This window comes from Canis lupus, chromosome 23 (assembly GCF_048164855.1).
Source record: "Canis lupus baileyi chromosome 23, mCanLup2.hap1, whole genome shotgun sequence".
Classification (NCBI taxonomy): domain Eukaryota; kingdom Metazoa; phylum Chordata; class Mammalia; order Carnivora; family Canidae; genus Canis; species Canis lupus.
Genome location: NC_132860.1, coordinates 19,512,769 through 19,529,126, shown reverse-complemented (window position 1 = coordinate 19,529,126; position 16,358 = coordinate 19,512,769). Strand labels below are relative to the sequence as shown.

At 46.5% G+C, this 16,358-nt stretch overlaps 1 protein-coding gene across 16 annotated transcripts in view; it reads left to right on the top strand.

The window, feature by feature from the left end:
- PPFIBP2 (PPFIA binding protein 2) overlaps window positions 1-16,358 on the top strand; it is a 170,163-nt gene that overhangs the window by 125,295 nt on the left and 28,510 nt on the right. For 11 of the 16 annotated variants that reach the window (XM_072794206.1, XM_072794214.1, XM_072794209.1 and 8 more), the window contains 11 exons: window positions 130-187; window positions 1,095-1,136; window positions 4,369-4,507; window positions 5,712-5,744; window positions 6,138-6,279; window positions 6,907-7,035; window positions 13,520-13,670; window positions 13,976-14,087; window positions 14,296-14,384; window positions 14,683-14,805; window positions 15,979-16,104. In XM_072794206.1, the coding sequence (XP_072650307.1) occupies window positions 130-187; window positions 1,095-1,136; window positions 4,369-4,507; window positions 5,712-5,744; window positions 6,138-6,279; window positions 6,907-7,035; window positions 13,520-13,670; window positions 13,976-14,087; window positions 14,296-14,384; window positions 14,683-14,805; window positions 15,979-16,104 (1,144 nt within the window). The remainder of the gene's footprint in view (window positions 1-129; window positions 188-1,094; window positions 1,137-4,368; window positions 4,508-5,711; window positions 5,745-6,137; window positions 6,280-6,906; window positions 7,036-13,519; window positions 13,671-13,975; window positions 14,088-14,295; window positions 14,385-14,682; window positions 14,806-15,978; window positions 16,105-16,358) is intronic. The other 5 variants (XM_072794204.1, XM_072794211.1, XM_072794215.1 and 2 more) reach the window with 2 other exon arrangements.

The following is a 16,358-nucleotide window of genomic DNA, read 5'->3' as shown; positions in this document are numbered from 1 at the left end:
TTTTCCCTGACCTTCATCCTAAACTCACTTAACAGACAACTGGTAAACTGGACAACTCGGAATGTTCTGTGCGCAAATGACACACCTTCTCTAGTAACTGTTTGTTAACTTTCTTTTGTGTTTTTCCAGAGCTCAGAAAAAACTCTCCTGTAGTCTAGAAGACCTGAGAAGTCAATCTGTGGACAAGGTCAGCCTCTTGGTCTCTCCATAAAGACTCCTGACTTACTCACCCAGCAGTTCTGTGACAGACAGGTCCCCCCCTATAGAGGGCTTTCTGTAGCTGACGGGGAGGCAGGAATTACATGAACATTTTGAGAAAACCAATCAGATGTGGCCCGAGGCATCGTAGAGGCAGGGCAGGGGCAGGAAATGCTGCCTGGAGTTGACAGAGAAGATGTAGAAGTGGGCACAGGCAGGCTTTGGGATATGGCACGGGGAGTAGGAGAATATAAATTCAGAGCCATGAGTCAGATCAAACCCTGGTCTTGAATCCTGGCCTTATATCCCCAGAGCCACTCTGGGAGCATTGTGGAGATTTTGAATGAAGAGATAATGTGAATAAAGTTGATGAGTCATGAGATAATTTAGGAGATTAGAGAGGAAGCTTTTTTAAGAGCCTAGAAAGATGTGAGGAGGGCTCTGTGACCCCTTATTTGAGAGCGACCCTTGACCACATGGGTAACCCCAGTGCTAGAGGGGTAGGTGACAGGGTCCCTGGAGATGAGGGCTCCTTCCCTGACAGAGCACCTTTATGGACACCTGCCGCATGCAACCCTTGGTCTGAGCGGCGTACCAGCGCTGGCAATTACAAAGGAAACCAATGAAGGCTGGACTGGCAGGAGCCACAGGGCCCATTCGGTGGCTCTGCCCTGTGATCCGGTGCCTCTGGCTCTCTGGTCGCTGGCAGCTGCCCAGAACATCTGTCCATGAATTGGACAGGGATCTCTGTTCCTTCCGTGGATGGTGATTACCTGGCAAAGATGGGGAGGGAGGGAATGAGCCTTGCAGCCGGCAGGTGGTCCTAGGTGGTTGTTTGCGACTAATACAGGTCTCTCTCTCTCCATGGGATTGAAATCCTTCTTGCCACTGCGTAGTGTGTCAACGGGAACCAGATCTCCCCACTGGTAGAACCCAAGGTATGGAAACTGCATTTCTGGTCACATGTCTGCTGGAGTCTTTTCACCGAGCAGGTTATAGCTTTGGCAACTGTAAAATGCATTCATTAACGGGACAAGAGCGCGGGAGGAAAGACAAAGCTTCCTCTCCCATTTTCTGCTTATGCACACCCCTCTGTGTGGCGTGACTTCACCCCATTGTGGGGTAGGATTTATTATTGTCTCCTCCATTTTACAGGCTCAGAAAAACTTTAACAAGGCATTGCCAATCTGACTGCCGGGAAGGGGGATGCTAGGATTTCCACCCACAGCCAGAGGGGCGCGACAGCTCCCATCCTTTCTGTGCTGATGTCGTGGTTAAACACGGGGACGCGCTCAGCCACAGATGCAAGAATCTTTCCGTGGCAGCCCCTCACGTTGGCGTCTGGCCCTTGCTTCTGTGACCGAGGGCTCACTACCTCATAAGACTATACTCTTTCCCAGCTCTATTAGACGCATCTGCTGGACTTCCCTAGAGTGTACACCCGCCAATCCCGGCTCTCCCTTTGGAGCCCCTGGAATGCACCCGTCTCCCCTGCTCTGACAGCTCCAGAATCTGAGTTCCTCAGGCCCTCTCTGAGTGGAACATCCTCTTCTCCTGTGCGCAGATCACAAGCCTTTAAAGATCCTATTCGGTCTCCTGAGGTCAGCACCGGTTTCTCTAACTGGTGCCCTGGACCACCCTGGAGCACCATATTCTAGATAGGGTCTGATGGGTGCCTTCCTTGACCTAGGGCCTGCTCTGGTAGTTACTGCTGTCACTCCAGGCCCCTGGCACAGGATCATTTTTGTGCCGTGCTGGTATGCTCGGCCCGAGGCAGGAATCCTTCCCTATTGAGAAACAATAAAACAGGTTCTCGAGGCTAAAGGGGTAGAGCTTCGCCTGAGCCCATCCGATACAAAACCCGTGTTCTTGCCACTCTGGTGCGCTGCCTCTCCATTCCAATGTAAGGCAGCTGGGATTTCCACTCCCCCACAACAAGCCTTATTCTTCTGTTCCTTGTGTGTCCTCTCCTGACCTTGACCTTCTCCAGTGATGAGTCCTTTCTTCCCAGCTGTCCTTGGCTGAACAGAGCTGAGAATCGTTTCTGTTGCCCTCGATTCCTTTTGTCATCTTTCTTATAGGTCTGGGCCACCCATGCTTGGGTTCAGTTCTGCCTCTTTCCCTCTCAGATCCTCAGCGAGCACCCAGGGCAGCCCTCGTCGGCAGCCTCTGTCATCTCTGCCCTGTCTAAGGGGGGTTGCGTGTGACGATGCAACCAGAAATCTGGTTTTGAGAGCCCTTCCCTACTCCCCTAATTCCTATGTGATGGGGATCCCGGAGTCATAGTTCCCTAAGCCTTTTCGAACATTGCCTTGCTCACAGGCCATGCTCCCAGCTCTGACTGTGCATCAGAGTAATCTGAAATGCCTGTTAAAAATATGGACACTCAGGGTACCTGGTGGCTCAGTGGTTGAGCGTCTGCCTTTGGCTCAGCTCGGGTTGTGATCCCAGGGTCCTGGAGTCAAATTCTGCATCAGGCTCCCTGCAGGGACACTGCTTCTCCCTCTGCCTATGTCTCTGCCTCTCTCTGTGTCTCTCATGCATCATCATTATCATCATCATCATCATCATAATAATAAATACACTCAGGGTGCACTCCCAGAAGGGGCTTCACAGGACCAGGTGCATCTGGGGAGCTCTGTCTTTACGAGTGTCCCGGGTGACTATGGAGCAGCTGGTGCAAGGACTGGCATTTGCACACTGTTGGTCTAACCAGGTCCAATCTCTCCCTCATGGGTCATCATGAATTTAAAAATCACTCGGGCTCCCTATCTTGAGGTTCTGATTATTGCTACTTCCCCAGCCAGTTCTTTCAGGCTTCCTTGGAGATTTCGTCTACTTTTTTTTTTTTTTCACGTCTCTCCTTTCTGAGCTTATTTATAGAGGTTAGTAGCCCACGTTCAGTGAAGGAAGGAATTGGATTTCAAACAATTTCTAGGACATGTGTTGGTAAGCACACTGAATTCAGAAATTCACTGGATTACGTGGCTTTTACCTAAATGAAAAGATGTGTCAGTCATTAAACTCTCCATTACTTTTCTGACTTGTCCATTTTGAAATCAGAGCTTTTGTATGACTTTTCTTCTGGGCCCAATCAAGTCATCCACAGACGATTTCCTTGGTAATGTGGCTTCATTTTCTCTTTTTACTCAAATTCATTCCACTGGGTTTCCCCTAGGTTCGTGGGTTTAAGGGCCATTGTGTCCTTTCTCTTAAAAAAAAAAAAAATCCAATATGGTTAACATACAGTGTTATATTAGTTTCAGGTGTACAATGTAGTGATTCAGTAATTGTATATACATTACTCATCGCCCCTTGTGATAAGTGTCTTCCTAATCCCAATCACCTGTTTCCCCCTCCCCTCACCCACCTTCCCTCTGGTGACCACCAGTTTGTGCTCTAGAGTTAAGAGTCTGTTTTTTAGTTGGTCTCTTTTTCACTTTGTTGATTTGTTTTATTTCTTAAATTCCACATATGAGTGAAATCATATGGTATTTGTTTTTCTCTGACTGCATTATGTCCATCTTGCACCAAATAAGTGCAATTCTTTTCCCTTTACATTATCTTGTTTTTCGGGGCACCCTTTCTATAGCCAAGGTGTGTGCACACTGGGGCTGAACCTCATACGTGGCCTGTTTTCTCTTGTCATGTCCCGAGTGAGTGTGTGCCTTCTTGCTTTGCTTTAACCTGGTAGTTTTCAAAATAACTGTTATTATAATACATAAATATAATTTGTACATGATGTATATTATAAATACATATAATAAAGCCACAGATATACCCTTTACTAGAATTTGGGTTTGTTAATTCAAAACATTCAACGGGCAACTCATAGCTGTTAGTTCGCTGAGTGTCCAAGCAGCAGGCCAAATGGCAAAGGGTCCCCTTTGCAAGACACTTCTACTTCCCATTTAGGGTCAGTTGTAGTCAGCCCTGGGTTTGGGCCTGACTCTGTCCCTGTCTCCTTGCGTGGACCTTGGGCAAGTCTCATTCTCAGAACTCTGGTCCCTTTGCCTGGACTAAATGATCTTTGAAAGGCCTTTGAGTTGGCCTAAGTGAAAAATGGCTCTTGGAAAACTGAGTTGTCCCTGCATCCGAAGATTTCCTACCTGGGTTTGCATTTGAGGCTGATAAGTTGCTCCAACACGTCTCCTTCTCTCCTTCCAATAGGACAGCCCTTTCCTGGTGGAGCACAAATACCCCACGTTACCTGGGAAGCTTTCCGGAGCCACACCCAATGGAGAGGCTGCCAGGTCGACTCCCACTGCCTCCCAGCCGGACCCTGCAGGGAGCAGCCTGCTGAGGCTGAGTGAGTATCCAGACCTCTGGGCCGGCGGCCCCTGGGCGGTGGCCTTGGCACTTTCAGTTATTGTTATTGCAAAGGTCTTTGCCCCGACTGCCGTGGCCCATGGTTGGAGGATGGTGAGGGTGGGTGGACGGGACAAGTCGTCCCTCTGGGTGGCCTCACTTGCAAAGACCATGGCTCCCTTTCTGGGTACATTGTTTCCTTTGGTAAGCCCTAGAGAGTGCCAGAAACCCAGGCTATGAGCCTGCCCTTTCTTTCTGCAATCACTCCACCCCCATTTGCCCTCTTCCTGTCCTCCTCTCCTGGCCCTTCGTGTCTTTCCCTTCATTCCTCTGTTCTCTCCCTCTTAGTCCCCCCTCCCCCCACAGCATCCCTCCTGTCCCTCCCTCCCTCCTCCTCCTCTGTCATCCTGATCTTCTCTCTCCTGTCTCTGCCTTCCTCTTGCAGCGTCCCTATTACCAGTAGGATGATATTATGTGCTCTTCCCAGGGAGAGTGTTTCCTTAGGGAAATGGAGTGGACAGTGGGCAAGGATGTCCATCCATAGGTACCCTTTTGGTGCTTAGGGCCTGGGATCATGGAGATCTTTGCTGCTTTTCATGCAGAGTAGGCCATCTTTCCTCAAGAACAGCAGATCAGTGGAGCCTAGGAGGGAACATTCTGGTCCCTGCAGAGCTCTCTCTACCCTCCTCCTCATCCTTGGTAGTTCCCTGAGCCAGCCCATGTGTTGGCTTCTGCCCTTGGCCAGTTCTGCCTCTGGCTGCAGGAACTCCAGATAAGCTCTTGAATGTATCTGTTCTAGTAACACTGAGACTCTGCACTTGCAACTGCTTCAGACCATTCTAGTCTGATGTGAGGGAGCCCTGGCAGCCACACAAGAGCTGCATGTGGCCGGGTATATGAGCCCCTGTTGCTCTCCCTCCCTCTTCCTACGTGTGTATAGACACCTCAGACTGCCAGGAAGTGGCCCCAGGAGTAATTGGTCCCCTCACAGGAGGCCTTCTCTCATTGTACTGACCCTATGGGCCAAGTTCACTCCCTGTTTCTCCCTTCTTTTCTTATGGGATTATTTTTCTTTCTGTTTGAGTTTTTCTCTTTTGCTCGATGACTCTTTTGTTTATTTCTTTGCTTCCCTATAACTCTGTTGGGCTGGACTTTGGCCTCTCTTGCTTCTTCATGTGGCTTCTCTGCTTCTTGATTGGCTGGAGATCGTGGCCGGAGTGTCAGTGCCCCCGTATTAGGTACTGTACCCTTCCAGGTGAGGTGGAGAGTGAGATGCCCATGTTTCCCAACCCTGACACCCTCCCCTTCCAGAACGTTCAGCCAAGTCCTCCTTCTGCCTGCATTCCTGCATCTCCCTTGGGGAAAGGAGGAAGCTCCATGTTGGAGTTACCTGCAAGTACTTGGACCCCCTAGTCTTCAGCACTTGAAGACATTAGCTCACCCAAATTTGAAACCTTAACCTGTCCAGTCCTCAGAGAGAGAACCTAGAGTGTACCTGAGCCCCCTGCTGGTCTCTGAGATGGAGGTGTAAAGTTCTGCCCCCTGAAGGATGGCCCTGGCCTGGGGAGGAGGTTGCCCAAGGTCATGTTCCTTCCTGTCCTTCACACCCCATTCCATTCTTTCCATCTCAGGAGATACAGAAAGTGGTTGGGACGACACTGCCGTGGTCAACGACCTGTCCTCCACGTCATCGGGCACTGACTCAAGCCCCCAGTCTCCCCTAACGCCAGATAGTAAACGGAGCCCCAAAGGCATCAGGAAGTTCTGGGGAAAGTAAGTTGATGGTGGTGATCCTAATTACATCACTTAAAATTAAGATTCTTCTTGAATGGGCAAAGGACTACAATAGCCTCCTGTTTAATTTGATGTTGGAACAGCAGTAGAAACAGAATGGCTATTGGAAGAATTTGAGCTCTCTTTGAGGGGCCAGAGGAGGAGAACATTAAATGTAGCAGATGCCTTCCCTGCCCTGCATTCCACCCATCCTTCCCATGACCCCCAAGCACATTCTCTGCAGCTTACACCACATGGACTTTGGGAGAGACACATGGATGAGAGCAATTTCTTCCTGCCGAGGGGTCAGTCTGTGTCTGAGGAAGGACTTGCTGACCCCACTGACTCAGGGTGTGAAATGTGGTAGAAAAGGGCCACCTACCAGGCATCACTCCTCACTTGGACCCCTCAGGCTGTGCCCCAAATCCCAGAGGCAGAATGAGAATTGAGGCTTGGGTCTGGGGAGCTGTCATAGGCCATGATCCTTGACCTCTGCAGAGGCCCTGGGCGGCAGTGCCATGGAGAGTCAGGGTCCAGCTGGTGTGGCCCTGCAAAGAGGGGTAGTACACTGCCTACACGCTTCCAGGCCTGCCCCCTGACGGTCTCCACGGACTCCTCTCCACACAGAATCCGAAGAACTCAGTCCGGGAACTTCAACACTGATGCCCCGGGGATGGCAGAGTTTCGACGAGGTGGGCTCCGGGCCACTGCAGGGCCTAGGCTCTCTAGGACCAGAGACTCCAAAGGTCAGAAAAGGTAAGGCTCCCTCCAGTCCATCCACAGAAAACCATGAGATCTTGGCCAGGGGGCTGAATGCTCCAGAGATGGGAGGCAGGAGTCCTAGTGCAGAGCTGCTCCCCCTTTCCCGCATAGCATGAGGGGACGTTGCTCATGCTTTGCAGGCACACGGAAATAAAGTCAAGAGGCTTCCTACAAGCCAACGTGGGGGGTGGGCCCTCTGGACTCCCCAAGGACCTCAGTGGCTCTGCACAGGTGTAATTCATTCTCAGCAGTGCGTCTGCACGCTGGGTTGAGAAGCTCTGGTGCAGCCATGAATGGCACAGATTCTGGAATCATAGACCTGAGTTGCAGTGTCCACTCAACCAATTCCTAGCACCGAGGCTTAACCATGTTCTATAACCTCTCTGATGCCTCAGTCTCCTCATATGAGGATTGCAAGTGCTACTGCCCATCTAAGCCAAGCATCAGCAGTCTGCCATTCACCGGTGGTCTTCCTCTAGTAGATGTAAGGAAGGGCTTTGTCCCCCCAACTGCACAGACCTCCACAAAGGCTGTTGGCTGAGCAGGGCCATGTTGCTATTATCTCTCCTAAGACAAGGCACCACACTTTGCTGAAGGGTGTTAGCGAAAAGGGGTTGTAGAGGGTGTGTGCCCTGGAACCACAATGGAAACTTTGGCATGAGTCTCCCATCACGCCCATATAAAAAAGCATGAAAAGGAGTTAAACTTTTCCTGGCCTGCCCTGACTGTACTGGTAGATGCCTTCCAGTTCCTGGCTCTGCCCCCTGTCCTTGGGCCACCCTATTCTGCGAAAGTGTGCCTCTCTCAGGCCTGCCCAGGTGCAACTTTACTCCTTTGTTTTAGGAAAATCACCTTATAAAAAAAAAAAAAAAAAGAAAATCACTTTCTATATCCTCTGATCCCCTGTTCCCATCAGACAATTTCAACAAAATATTATCTCCAGTAACTATCTCCTGAAGTCTGAGTTGCTCAGCCAAGATCAGACGTCTGGGTGCTTTCCTCAGGATTGGATTATGACATTTTAAATCTAACCAAACAGTGAAAAGTAACATTTAACTCCTATTTCATTCCTCTGAGATTGCCATACACCTGTGCCAAATGCAGATAGTGAATAAGATGGGCACAACTGAAATAATCAGTTCTCAGAAACAATCCATCTAGTCCCAGTGATGAGAGGAGAAGGTATCCTGAAAGTATCCTATTGTTCCCAGACCTGCACCTCTAAGAAAGGGAACCCACAGATGCACACTACACTTCCCCACCCTGCCACCCCAGGTTTCTAGGCTTTCCAGGTGTGCTTGGGTGTGAGACATGCGGCCTCTCTAGATCCACTTGCACTCTGATAGATGTTCCCAGATGTATCCTCCAAGTGCCATGCAGAGAGATGTGGGATATGTAGACTTCTGTACGTGCTCTCTCAGGATCAAGGCATTGGTGTTACAAATGTAAATAAATGGTCGGTAAATCTAAGGACATGGTCTGAGAAGGCAGAGACCAATCCAGAGCCATGAAAATGTGAGCCAAAGAAAGCTTGTATATTCCATAAGAGCGTTCTAACTTATTAGCAATTTTTAAATTTAGACTTAATTGTTTCTGATTTTTCAGAGATGAAAAAAATCTACAGTAAGCTTGCATGATGAACATTAGCTCCAATTCTGACCATTTCTTTAGGATTGATTCACTGGCAGGGGTAGAAGAACTTTCTCTCAGACCCTTCGGCATTTTTCCTTAGTGTGTGTTTAGGGGACCCATGTACCCTCTGCCAGCCATTTTGGGATGGGGTAACCAAAGTCAGGAACTTTCTCTGCTGAAGGAGAAACTGCATTTCCAGCCACAGGGCTGCTTTGATGTCTTTGTGGTTTGTTAACCATATCAAGGATGAGGAAGGGGAAAGGAAAGAAGTCCTGAGGAGACTGTTGCATTTATCCCAACAGTGCTGGTGGTAAGGCCATGTATTTGCTGGTAGAGAAGAAAGGCCTCTATTGTTCATAAGCAGAAATTTGATATAAACTAACGTCCTCTGGTATTTACAGATGTTTAGGGATAGCCTTACAAAGTATCATCACCAATATCACTATAAAAGTACTTGGTTACAGAAAGTCTCCAGCCCTAGTCTCTTTTTTTCTAATGAAATATTTCTTTTGGGGACTCCTGGGTGGCTCAGTGGTGGAGTGTCTGCCTTTGGCTCAGATTGTGATCCCAGAGTCCCAGGATCAAGTCCCACATCAGGCTCCCTGCATGGAACCTGCCTCTCCCTCTGCCTGTGTCTGTGCCTCTCTCTGTGTGTGTCTCTCATGAATAAATAAGTAAAATTTAAAAAAAAGAAAACATTTCTTTTTAAAATAGTATTTGATAATGACATTTCATAGGACTCCTCTCCAAGGTTATAGAAGAATGAATTTTATTGTCTTTTTTTTCCTCTGGTTTTACTGATGTACATTCCAGTCAGCACTGCTCTACAGAGTGCCTGTCACACCCACAAAAAAAATTACATTTTGTTGTTAATTTACTTTGCAGATGTTTGTCATTTTACTTTTTATGAATTGTCTGCATTTTTTGCCATTTTTTGCTAATGTCTGTCTACAGATTCCTATCTGGTCTCTATAGAGTAAGACATGAAGCTATGTCTGATATTTGTGATAAATTCTTTTTTTAGGCCTGCTGCAGAATTTTACTTTATTCTGTGACACTTTGACTTATGGAATTTTATGTTTATGTATAATGAGGTTCATGAACTTCTCCTTTGTGGTTTCGTTCATGTTAAATTTTTTTGATGATTTAAAAAAAAAAAAACTGTTTGAATCCTCTATTTGGGGATTTATTTTGGTACATGGTGAGAGGTGTTTTTATCTTTCCAAAAAAAAAGCAGTGTATAATGTTGAAGTCAGGCAGAGTTGATCACATGGCTGCATCTTATTTTTGTGCAAGGATTTTCCAAGTTGGCCTCCTGAGTCTTCCTGCCCTTTGGGATTGTAGCTCTACGAAGGTCTCCCATCAGACTATTTTATTGCCTTTCTCCTGTATTCTTGGCATCAGGTTTATCCTGAATGTGAGAAAGTCTAAGCTTCGAGCTCCTTTACTCACACCTGAATGTCTTCTAGGATATAGAGAGAGTCCAATCAATGTGCTGACAGAGCCGTGTGTTTTGCAAAACTTTCCTAAATAAGGTATTTTAACACAACCAGTTTTTGACTGCTGACTCTTTACTCCTACCTTCCCTTGGCCTACCTACATGGCCTTCTGTCAGATGACATAAGAGCAGTATGGGGATATTTGAGGGATCTAGCTAAGGGGGAAGTTGAGTTTTGGGTATCCATATCGTCTGGATTTACTGGGCTATGCATATGTGGTTTTCAGTCACTTCATGTTTAGTTGACTAGCTGTTCTGTGTAAAAATGGCTTCCAGGATTCCTGATACCTCCCAATGTGCCAATGTGCCCAGCACTCTGATACAGAAATGCAAAATTGGAGATCATGTCCTAGTATCAACGTGTGCTTCGGCACTCAGTATCAGAAGTATGGGGTAGCGGAAAAGAAACATTTCAAATGTATAAAACCAGAAGCTATTCTGTGAAAACTTCTTCCAGTTATTAGATCAGGCAAGGGATTTGGTTCTCTTGGATGCTAAGTCAAAACAGAACTTCTCTCTAGTCAGAAACACACTAATGAAGTGTATACAATTATAAATGCACCATATGTTCTCTCTCTTTCATGGGGATGGCTATCTGATAATCTGTTACGTCATTTTAACTGCAATTTGGAAAGATGTTTTGGAACATGTCAGTAAAGCAAGTGCTTTGGCTTTGTCTGAAAGGTACCTTCTCTGTCCTCTCTAAATTACTTAATTGCATGTTCAGCTATAGCCCTGGGAGACCCTAGAACTGAGAGCAACTCACAGGGGCAAGGGGGTGGAAAAGCAGGATCTGCCACTATAGGAACAACGAAGGTGTAGGAGGGTGGAGACAATTTATAAAGAAGGACATGGGAATTCTGTTGAAGATGAGCACCAGAGCTCTAGAAGGTGTACACGACCAAGGTTTTTGTTTTATTTTATTTCATTTCATTTCCTTTCATTTTATTTATTTATTTATTTATTTATTTATTTATTTATTTATGAGAGGCACACAGAGAGAGAGAGGCAGAAACACAGGCAGAGGGAGAAACAGGCCTCATGCAGGGAGCCCGACGCAGGACTCAAGCCTAGGACTCCAGGATCAGGCCCTGGACTGAAGGTGGCACTAAACCACTGAGCCACCTGGGCTGCCCAGGACCAAGGTTTTTAAATGATCTCAAAAACATGTCTGTCCTTCAGAACTGAAATCTCCTATATATTGAATATTTATTTTTACCAATTTCCAGAAATAAGAAAATGAGTGAAATAACAAACTAATAGAATGTGAAGTAGAAATGATAAAATGAACTTTTAAAATTGAAAGTATTCTGACATTAAGATTAGACAAATCCGAGCACATGGTGGCCTAGTCAGTTAAGCATCTGCCTTCCTTCCGCTCAGGGCAGGCATCAGGCTTGCTGCTCAGTGGGGAGCCTGCTTTTCCTTCTTCCTCTGTTTCCCCCTCCCCACTCGCTCGTGCTCTCTATCTCAAATAAATAATCTTAAGTTTATTATGGTCTTTTTTTTTTTTTTTTTAACTCTATGAAACAAACTGAGGGTTGCTGGAGGGGAGGTGGGTTGGGGGGATGGGGTAACTGAGTGATGGGCAAAAAGGAAGGCACTTGATGGAATGAGCCCTGGGTATTATATGCAACTGATGGATCACTAAACTTTACCTCTGAAACTAATAATATGCTATATGTTAATTGACTGGCTTTTTTAAAAACTAGTATCTCAAAGAACAAAAAAAAAATTCCAGATCATACCAAAAGCAGTAACTCATTAAACACAAAAGATGCATTCCAAATATAGTGAATAAGTTCCTGGATTATTGTTCATATAGAGTGAATCCTGTGTAAACACTGGAAAAAGCTGAAAATTTCTTGATTTTACATAATATAATACATCGACAAAGATAACAAACTTGTAATAGGAATTAATAAAAATATTTCTATATTTCGTGATTTTTTTTCAGTTTAATTAAATGTGTAACCTTTTGTGATTTCTCATCCTAAATGAATATTTGTTCATAATTCCATATTCAAATTTTGTACTTTTCTGGAAGAAGACCCCCTAAATTTTACAAAGTTCTAAGTCTCACAAAACCTGGATCCATATCTACTCATAGCTCATTACTCCAAGTGGCCAGTATTTACCGCAGGGCACCTAGAATCATGCTTTCTTGTCCTTCTGGTCTTTTAACTCCTTCACCTTAGGAACAACTCAACCAGGCATGCAAAAAAATTTTTTAACGGGCATGTTAGGGGTACTTTCCTGGAAGGAACCTTACAGACTATCTAGTTTTCTACATTCCATAAATCCTGTGGTTTATTTTTCTTCCAAAGAACAAAGTTGCTTTGTCAACCTCCCCACCTCAGACTCCATGGAGGTTTCCAGTGTGCCATTATAGTCACTCTTAAATGAAAAATTGATGTCTTTCAGAACGGATGGCTTTGTAATACCCAGCCATCCTGTCTAGGAACATGATCTAGCTTGTCATTTATTCATGATTTGATGCTGCTCTATGGAGTGTTATAGTCGCCACCTCCCCCTGCACCGCTTCTTATCCCCACACACGCTTACATAAGACCCAGGCATTGCAGGTGAAAGCAGCTCCTAGACATTTTATAATTCTGATGGCTATAAATGGGATTTTAAAATTATTTTAACAAAAATGTTAGTATGTGTGCTATTATTAGTTCTACAAGTCCTGCAGCTAGTATATGTGTTTTAGAACTAGCCACCTCACTGAGTTTTCTTAGGTTTTCCAGGCACGCAGGTACATCATCTGAGAAGAGTGGTTGTCTTTTACTTTTACCTTCTAGCCTTCTTTTTCTTTCTTAGGCTGGTTGTGCTCTCAGACCCGTGTTGTCAGTCCTGATTAAAAATATTCTCTTTATTGACTTTAACGTGAATGTCCCTAGTGTTTCATTAATGAAGTATTAGCTGCTCAGAAGGTTTTCTTTTCTAATGTTAGAGAACTGACCTAGTTTTCTAAGCATTTCCCTAAAAACAGTGTTGATCCATAAAAATCCTGTTGATGACACAGTTATCCTCCTAATGAGGCACGCTTCTGGGCTTGTGGCACGTGTGCCTGAGAAGTGGACTGCCGGCACATAAATACAGCCTCCTGAGGACCACAGGAGGGCCCGTGCTCACAGCCCCTGCAGATTCAAAATTCAGACCAGGTGTTATCATAGAAAACTCTAGAGCCCACCGCAAATGAGTATCGGAACTTTGTATGGCTAGATCCCATGATCAGGATGGTTTAAAACACGGTTCCCTTTTTTTTCTGAGGCTGTGTTATGTCCAGATGCAGCCTCAGGCTCTCCCACTAACAGGACCATGCTATTTTCCTGCTTCTAGTGATGCCAGTGCCCCTTTTGCCCAGTGGAGCACAGAGCGCGTGTGTGCATGGCTGGAGGACTTCGGGCTGGGTCAGTACGTGATCTTTGCCAGGCAGTGGGTGACTTCTGGCCACACTTTGCTGTCAGCTACCCCTCAGGACATGGAAAAGGTAAAGGCTGAGCCCTGGGAAGGGGGTTCCCATTTCTCCTCAAACCAATGTCTGGGGAGGTGAGGCTCCTACTCCCCAATCCCTTGCCCTTACACGTGCATGCACGCATGCACACACACACACACACACACACACACACAGAGGCACATGTGGGCAGGTGGAGGAGGCGGAGGTTTCCTCTTGTCACCGTAGGTTGATCCCAGGGCCCTCACCCCCAGGTGGACTGTCTCCACCCAGACATGACGCCCTCTGAGGGTCAAGCTGCCGGCTGGATGTCCACATCTGTCTTCATCTTTCAATTCCAGGAGTTAGGAATTAAGCAACCTCTGCACAGGAAAAAGCTGATTTTAGCTGTGAAAGCCATCAACACCAAGCAGGAGGAGAAGTCTGCGTTGCTGGACCACATCTGGGTGACACGTAAGGACGGGCAGTATTTATGCATGTCGCTTGCCTGTGAATGCATGCCTCAAAGACTGTGCTCTCCTTGGGAGAGGCAGCTGGGCAGGTTCCTTATGGGCAATACAGCTGGGCCTTCAAGATGACCATTTGTTGCTTTTTATGCATTTGTATTCTAGTCTCCCATTCTTATGAGCCCGACCACACCTGTTTCTTCTGGTTTCTGTAGGCTGGCTTGATGATATTGGCTTACCGCAGTACAAAGACCAATTTCATGAGTCCAGAGTCGATGGGCGAATGCTGCAGTACCTAACTGTGGTGAGGATTTTCCCTTTCTATGCTTCGGTTGTCCCTACAAGCACACAGCTCAGGTATCCCTGGGGTGCTTATTTTAAACTCGATTCCACCTCTTCCTTCTATAAATTAGTATTGTTAGTCACATAAGAGGTCCAAGGTAGCAGAGTATGAACCATCATGCTAAGAAAAGCTGCTGGTGTGTCCATGTGTACCTTCCTGAGATGCGGTAGACTGGTCTGTGTGTGGTCTGTGAAGGAAATGTAGGGATCTTAGCCGCTTTGAAGATTCTGGTTTATCAACCAAAACTTCTCTCTTCCAGAATGATCTCCTCTTCTTAAAAGTCACCAGCCAACTACATCATCTCAGCATCAAATGTGCCATTCACGTGCTGCATGTCAACAAGTTCAACCCCCACTGCCTCCACCGGCGGCCAGCTGATGAGGTGAGGGCAGGACAGTACCTATCCCGGTAGCCCTGAGTAGGGACACTTGCAAGATTAGGTGTGAGAAAACAAGAATGACCTCAGCACAGCATGGCTGCCTTTGGAAGCAGGGTGCTTGGAATTCTTTCCTTTGCTAACACTTCATGGTATGCTAGACACCCCCATGGCCTGTCTGTCCTACAACAGACACTAGACCTCTAAGCTCCCACCCCTCTTGGGGACACCCGTGCTTGGGGCCAGAGGCAGCAACAAGTCTTTCAAAGCCATCACAAGGATCAAAGATGATGAGCAAGTGGTGCAAAGGAGAAGGGGAAAGCAAAATGGAAAGATGGGATCAAAGTAGAGGAGGGAAGAGCCCATCAGGAGCCAGACATTTCAGATCTTCCTCCTCGTAGATACAACATTAACTGACCTGCAGTGCCACATGCACAGGGGATCGTGATCAGGTTTCACAAGAGAAGAAATAGTGTAGGTAGACACAGCAACATACATTCTGGGGAATGTACAGAGGGGCACCCTCTACATGGCTCGGAGCTCTTGTAGGCCACCAGAGCTAAAGAGTTGCTGGCCACACCCCTATATTCCTATTCCTAGGAACTAACTATCAGCCCGTTGTAAGACTAACTCCTCTTCCTGAGGGATTAAAGACTCCTACCTCTACCTTCCATCTCGTTTTCTCCCTATTCAACAAATAGGTTTTGAATGCCTTCTGTGTGTCAGGCACAGTGCTGAGCATTCTGAAGATTAAGATGCTACTTGGGTGTAAGTGTCTTAATGTGTATTCCCCTGAAACATTTGGCCACACCAGGGAGAGCTTTTGTCTACAAAACACTCAACTCGTAAATGATAGCCCTCTTTCGAGTTCTTCTGAATCACTGAATGAATGACTCTGTGCCTTCATTTACTAGTCCCAACGAGAGAATTAATGAGTCTCAGGATTCTGGGATCAGATATTTCAGTGTAGAAGATCTTGCTAGATTCCATGAGAGTTCTATATCTTGGAAACTGGGAAGGCCCCCAGGTAGCTAGGCTGGCTGCCTGGCTCTCTGGGCATGAGGGTTGTCTTCTGGTTAGGCATCTGGGGCAGGCTTATTCACAGAGGCTGGCCCCACAGAGGACCATGGGTAGGACCTATGAGACCTAACTTTTTCACTCTCCTTCTCCCTCTCACAGAGTAACCTTTCTCCTTCAGAAGTTGTGCAGTGGTCCAACCACAGGGTGATGGAGTGGTTGCGATCCGTGGACCTGGCGGAGTACGCGCCCAACCTTCGTGGGAGTGGTGTCCATGGAGGCCTCATTGTGAGTGGCTCTTCAGTGTAAACTGGGATATTCAGAAACTTATTTCTTAATGGCTAGACATAAATCCCAATAAAAAAATACCAGTAGCCCTTATGTCAGTTGAAATCTCAAAATACTTGATAATTTGCAGTTGGAAATTAATATACTTCATGGAAGCAAGATGATTTCTGGAAGGACTTCCATAACAACAGATCCAGGGGGTTTCAGGACGAATGGGTTGCATGAGTCCGGCCTTAACACAGCCTCTCCACCTG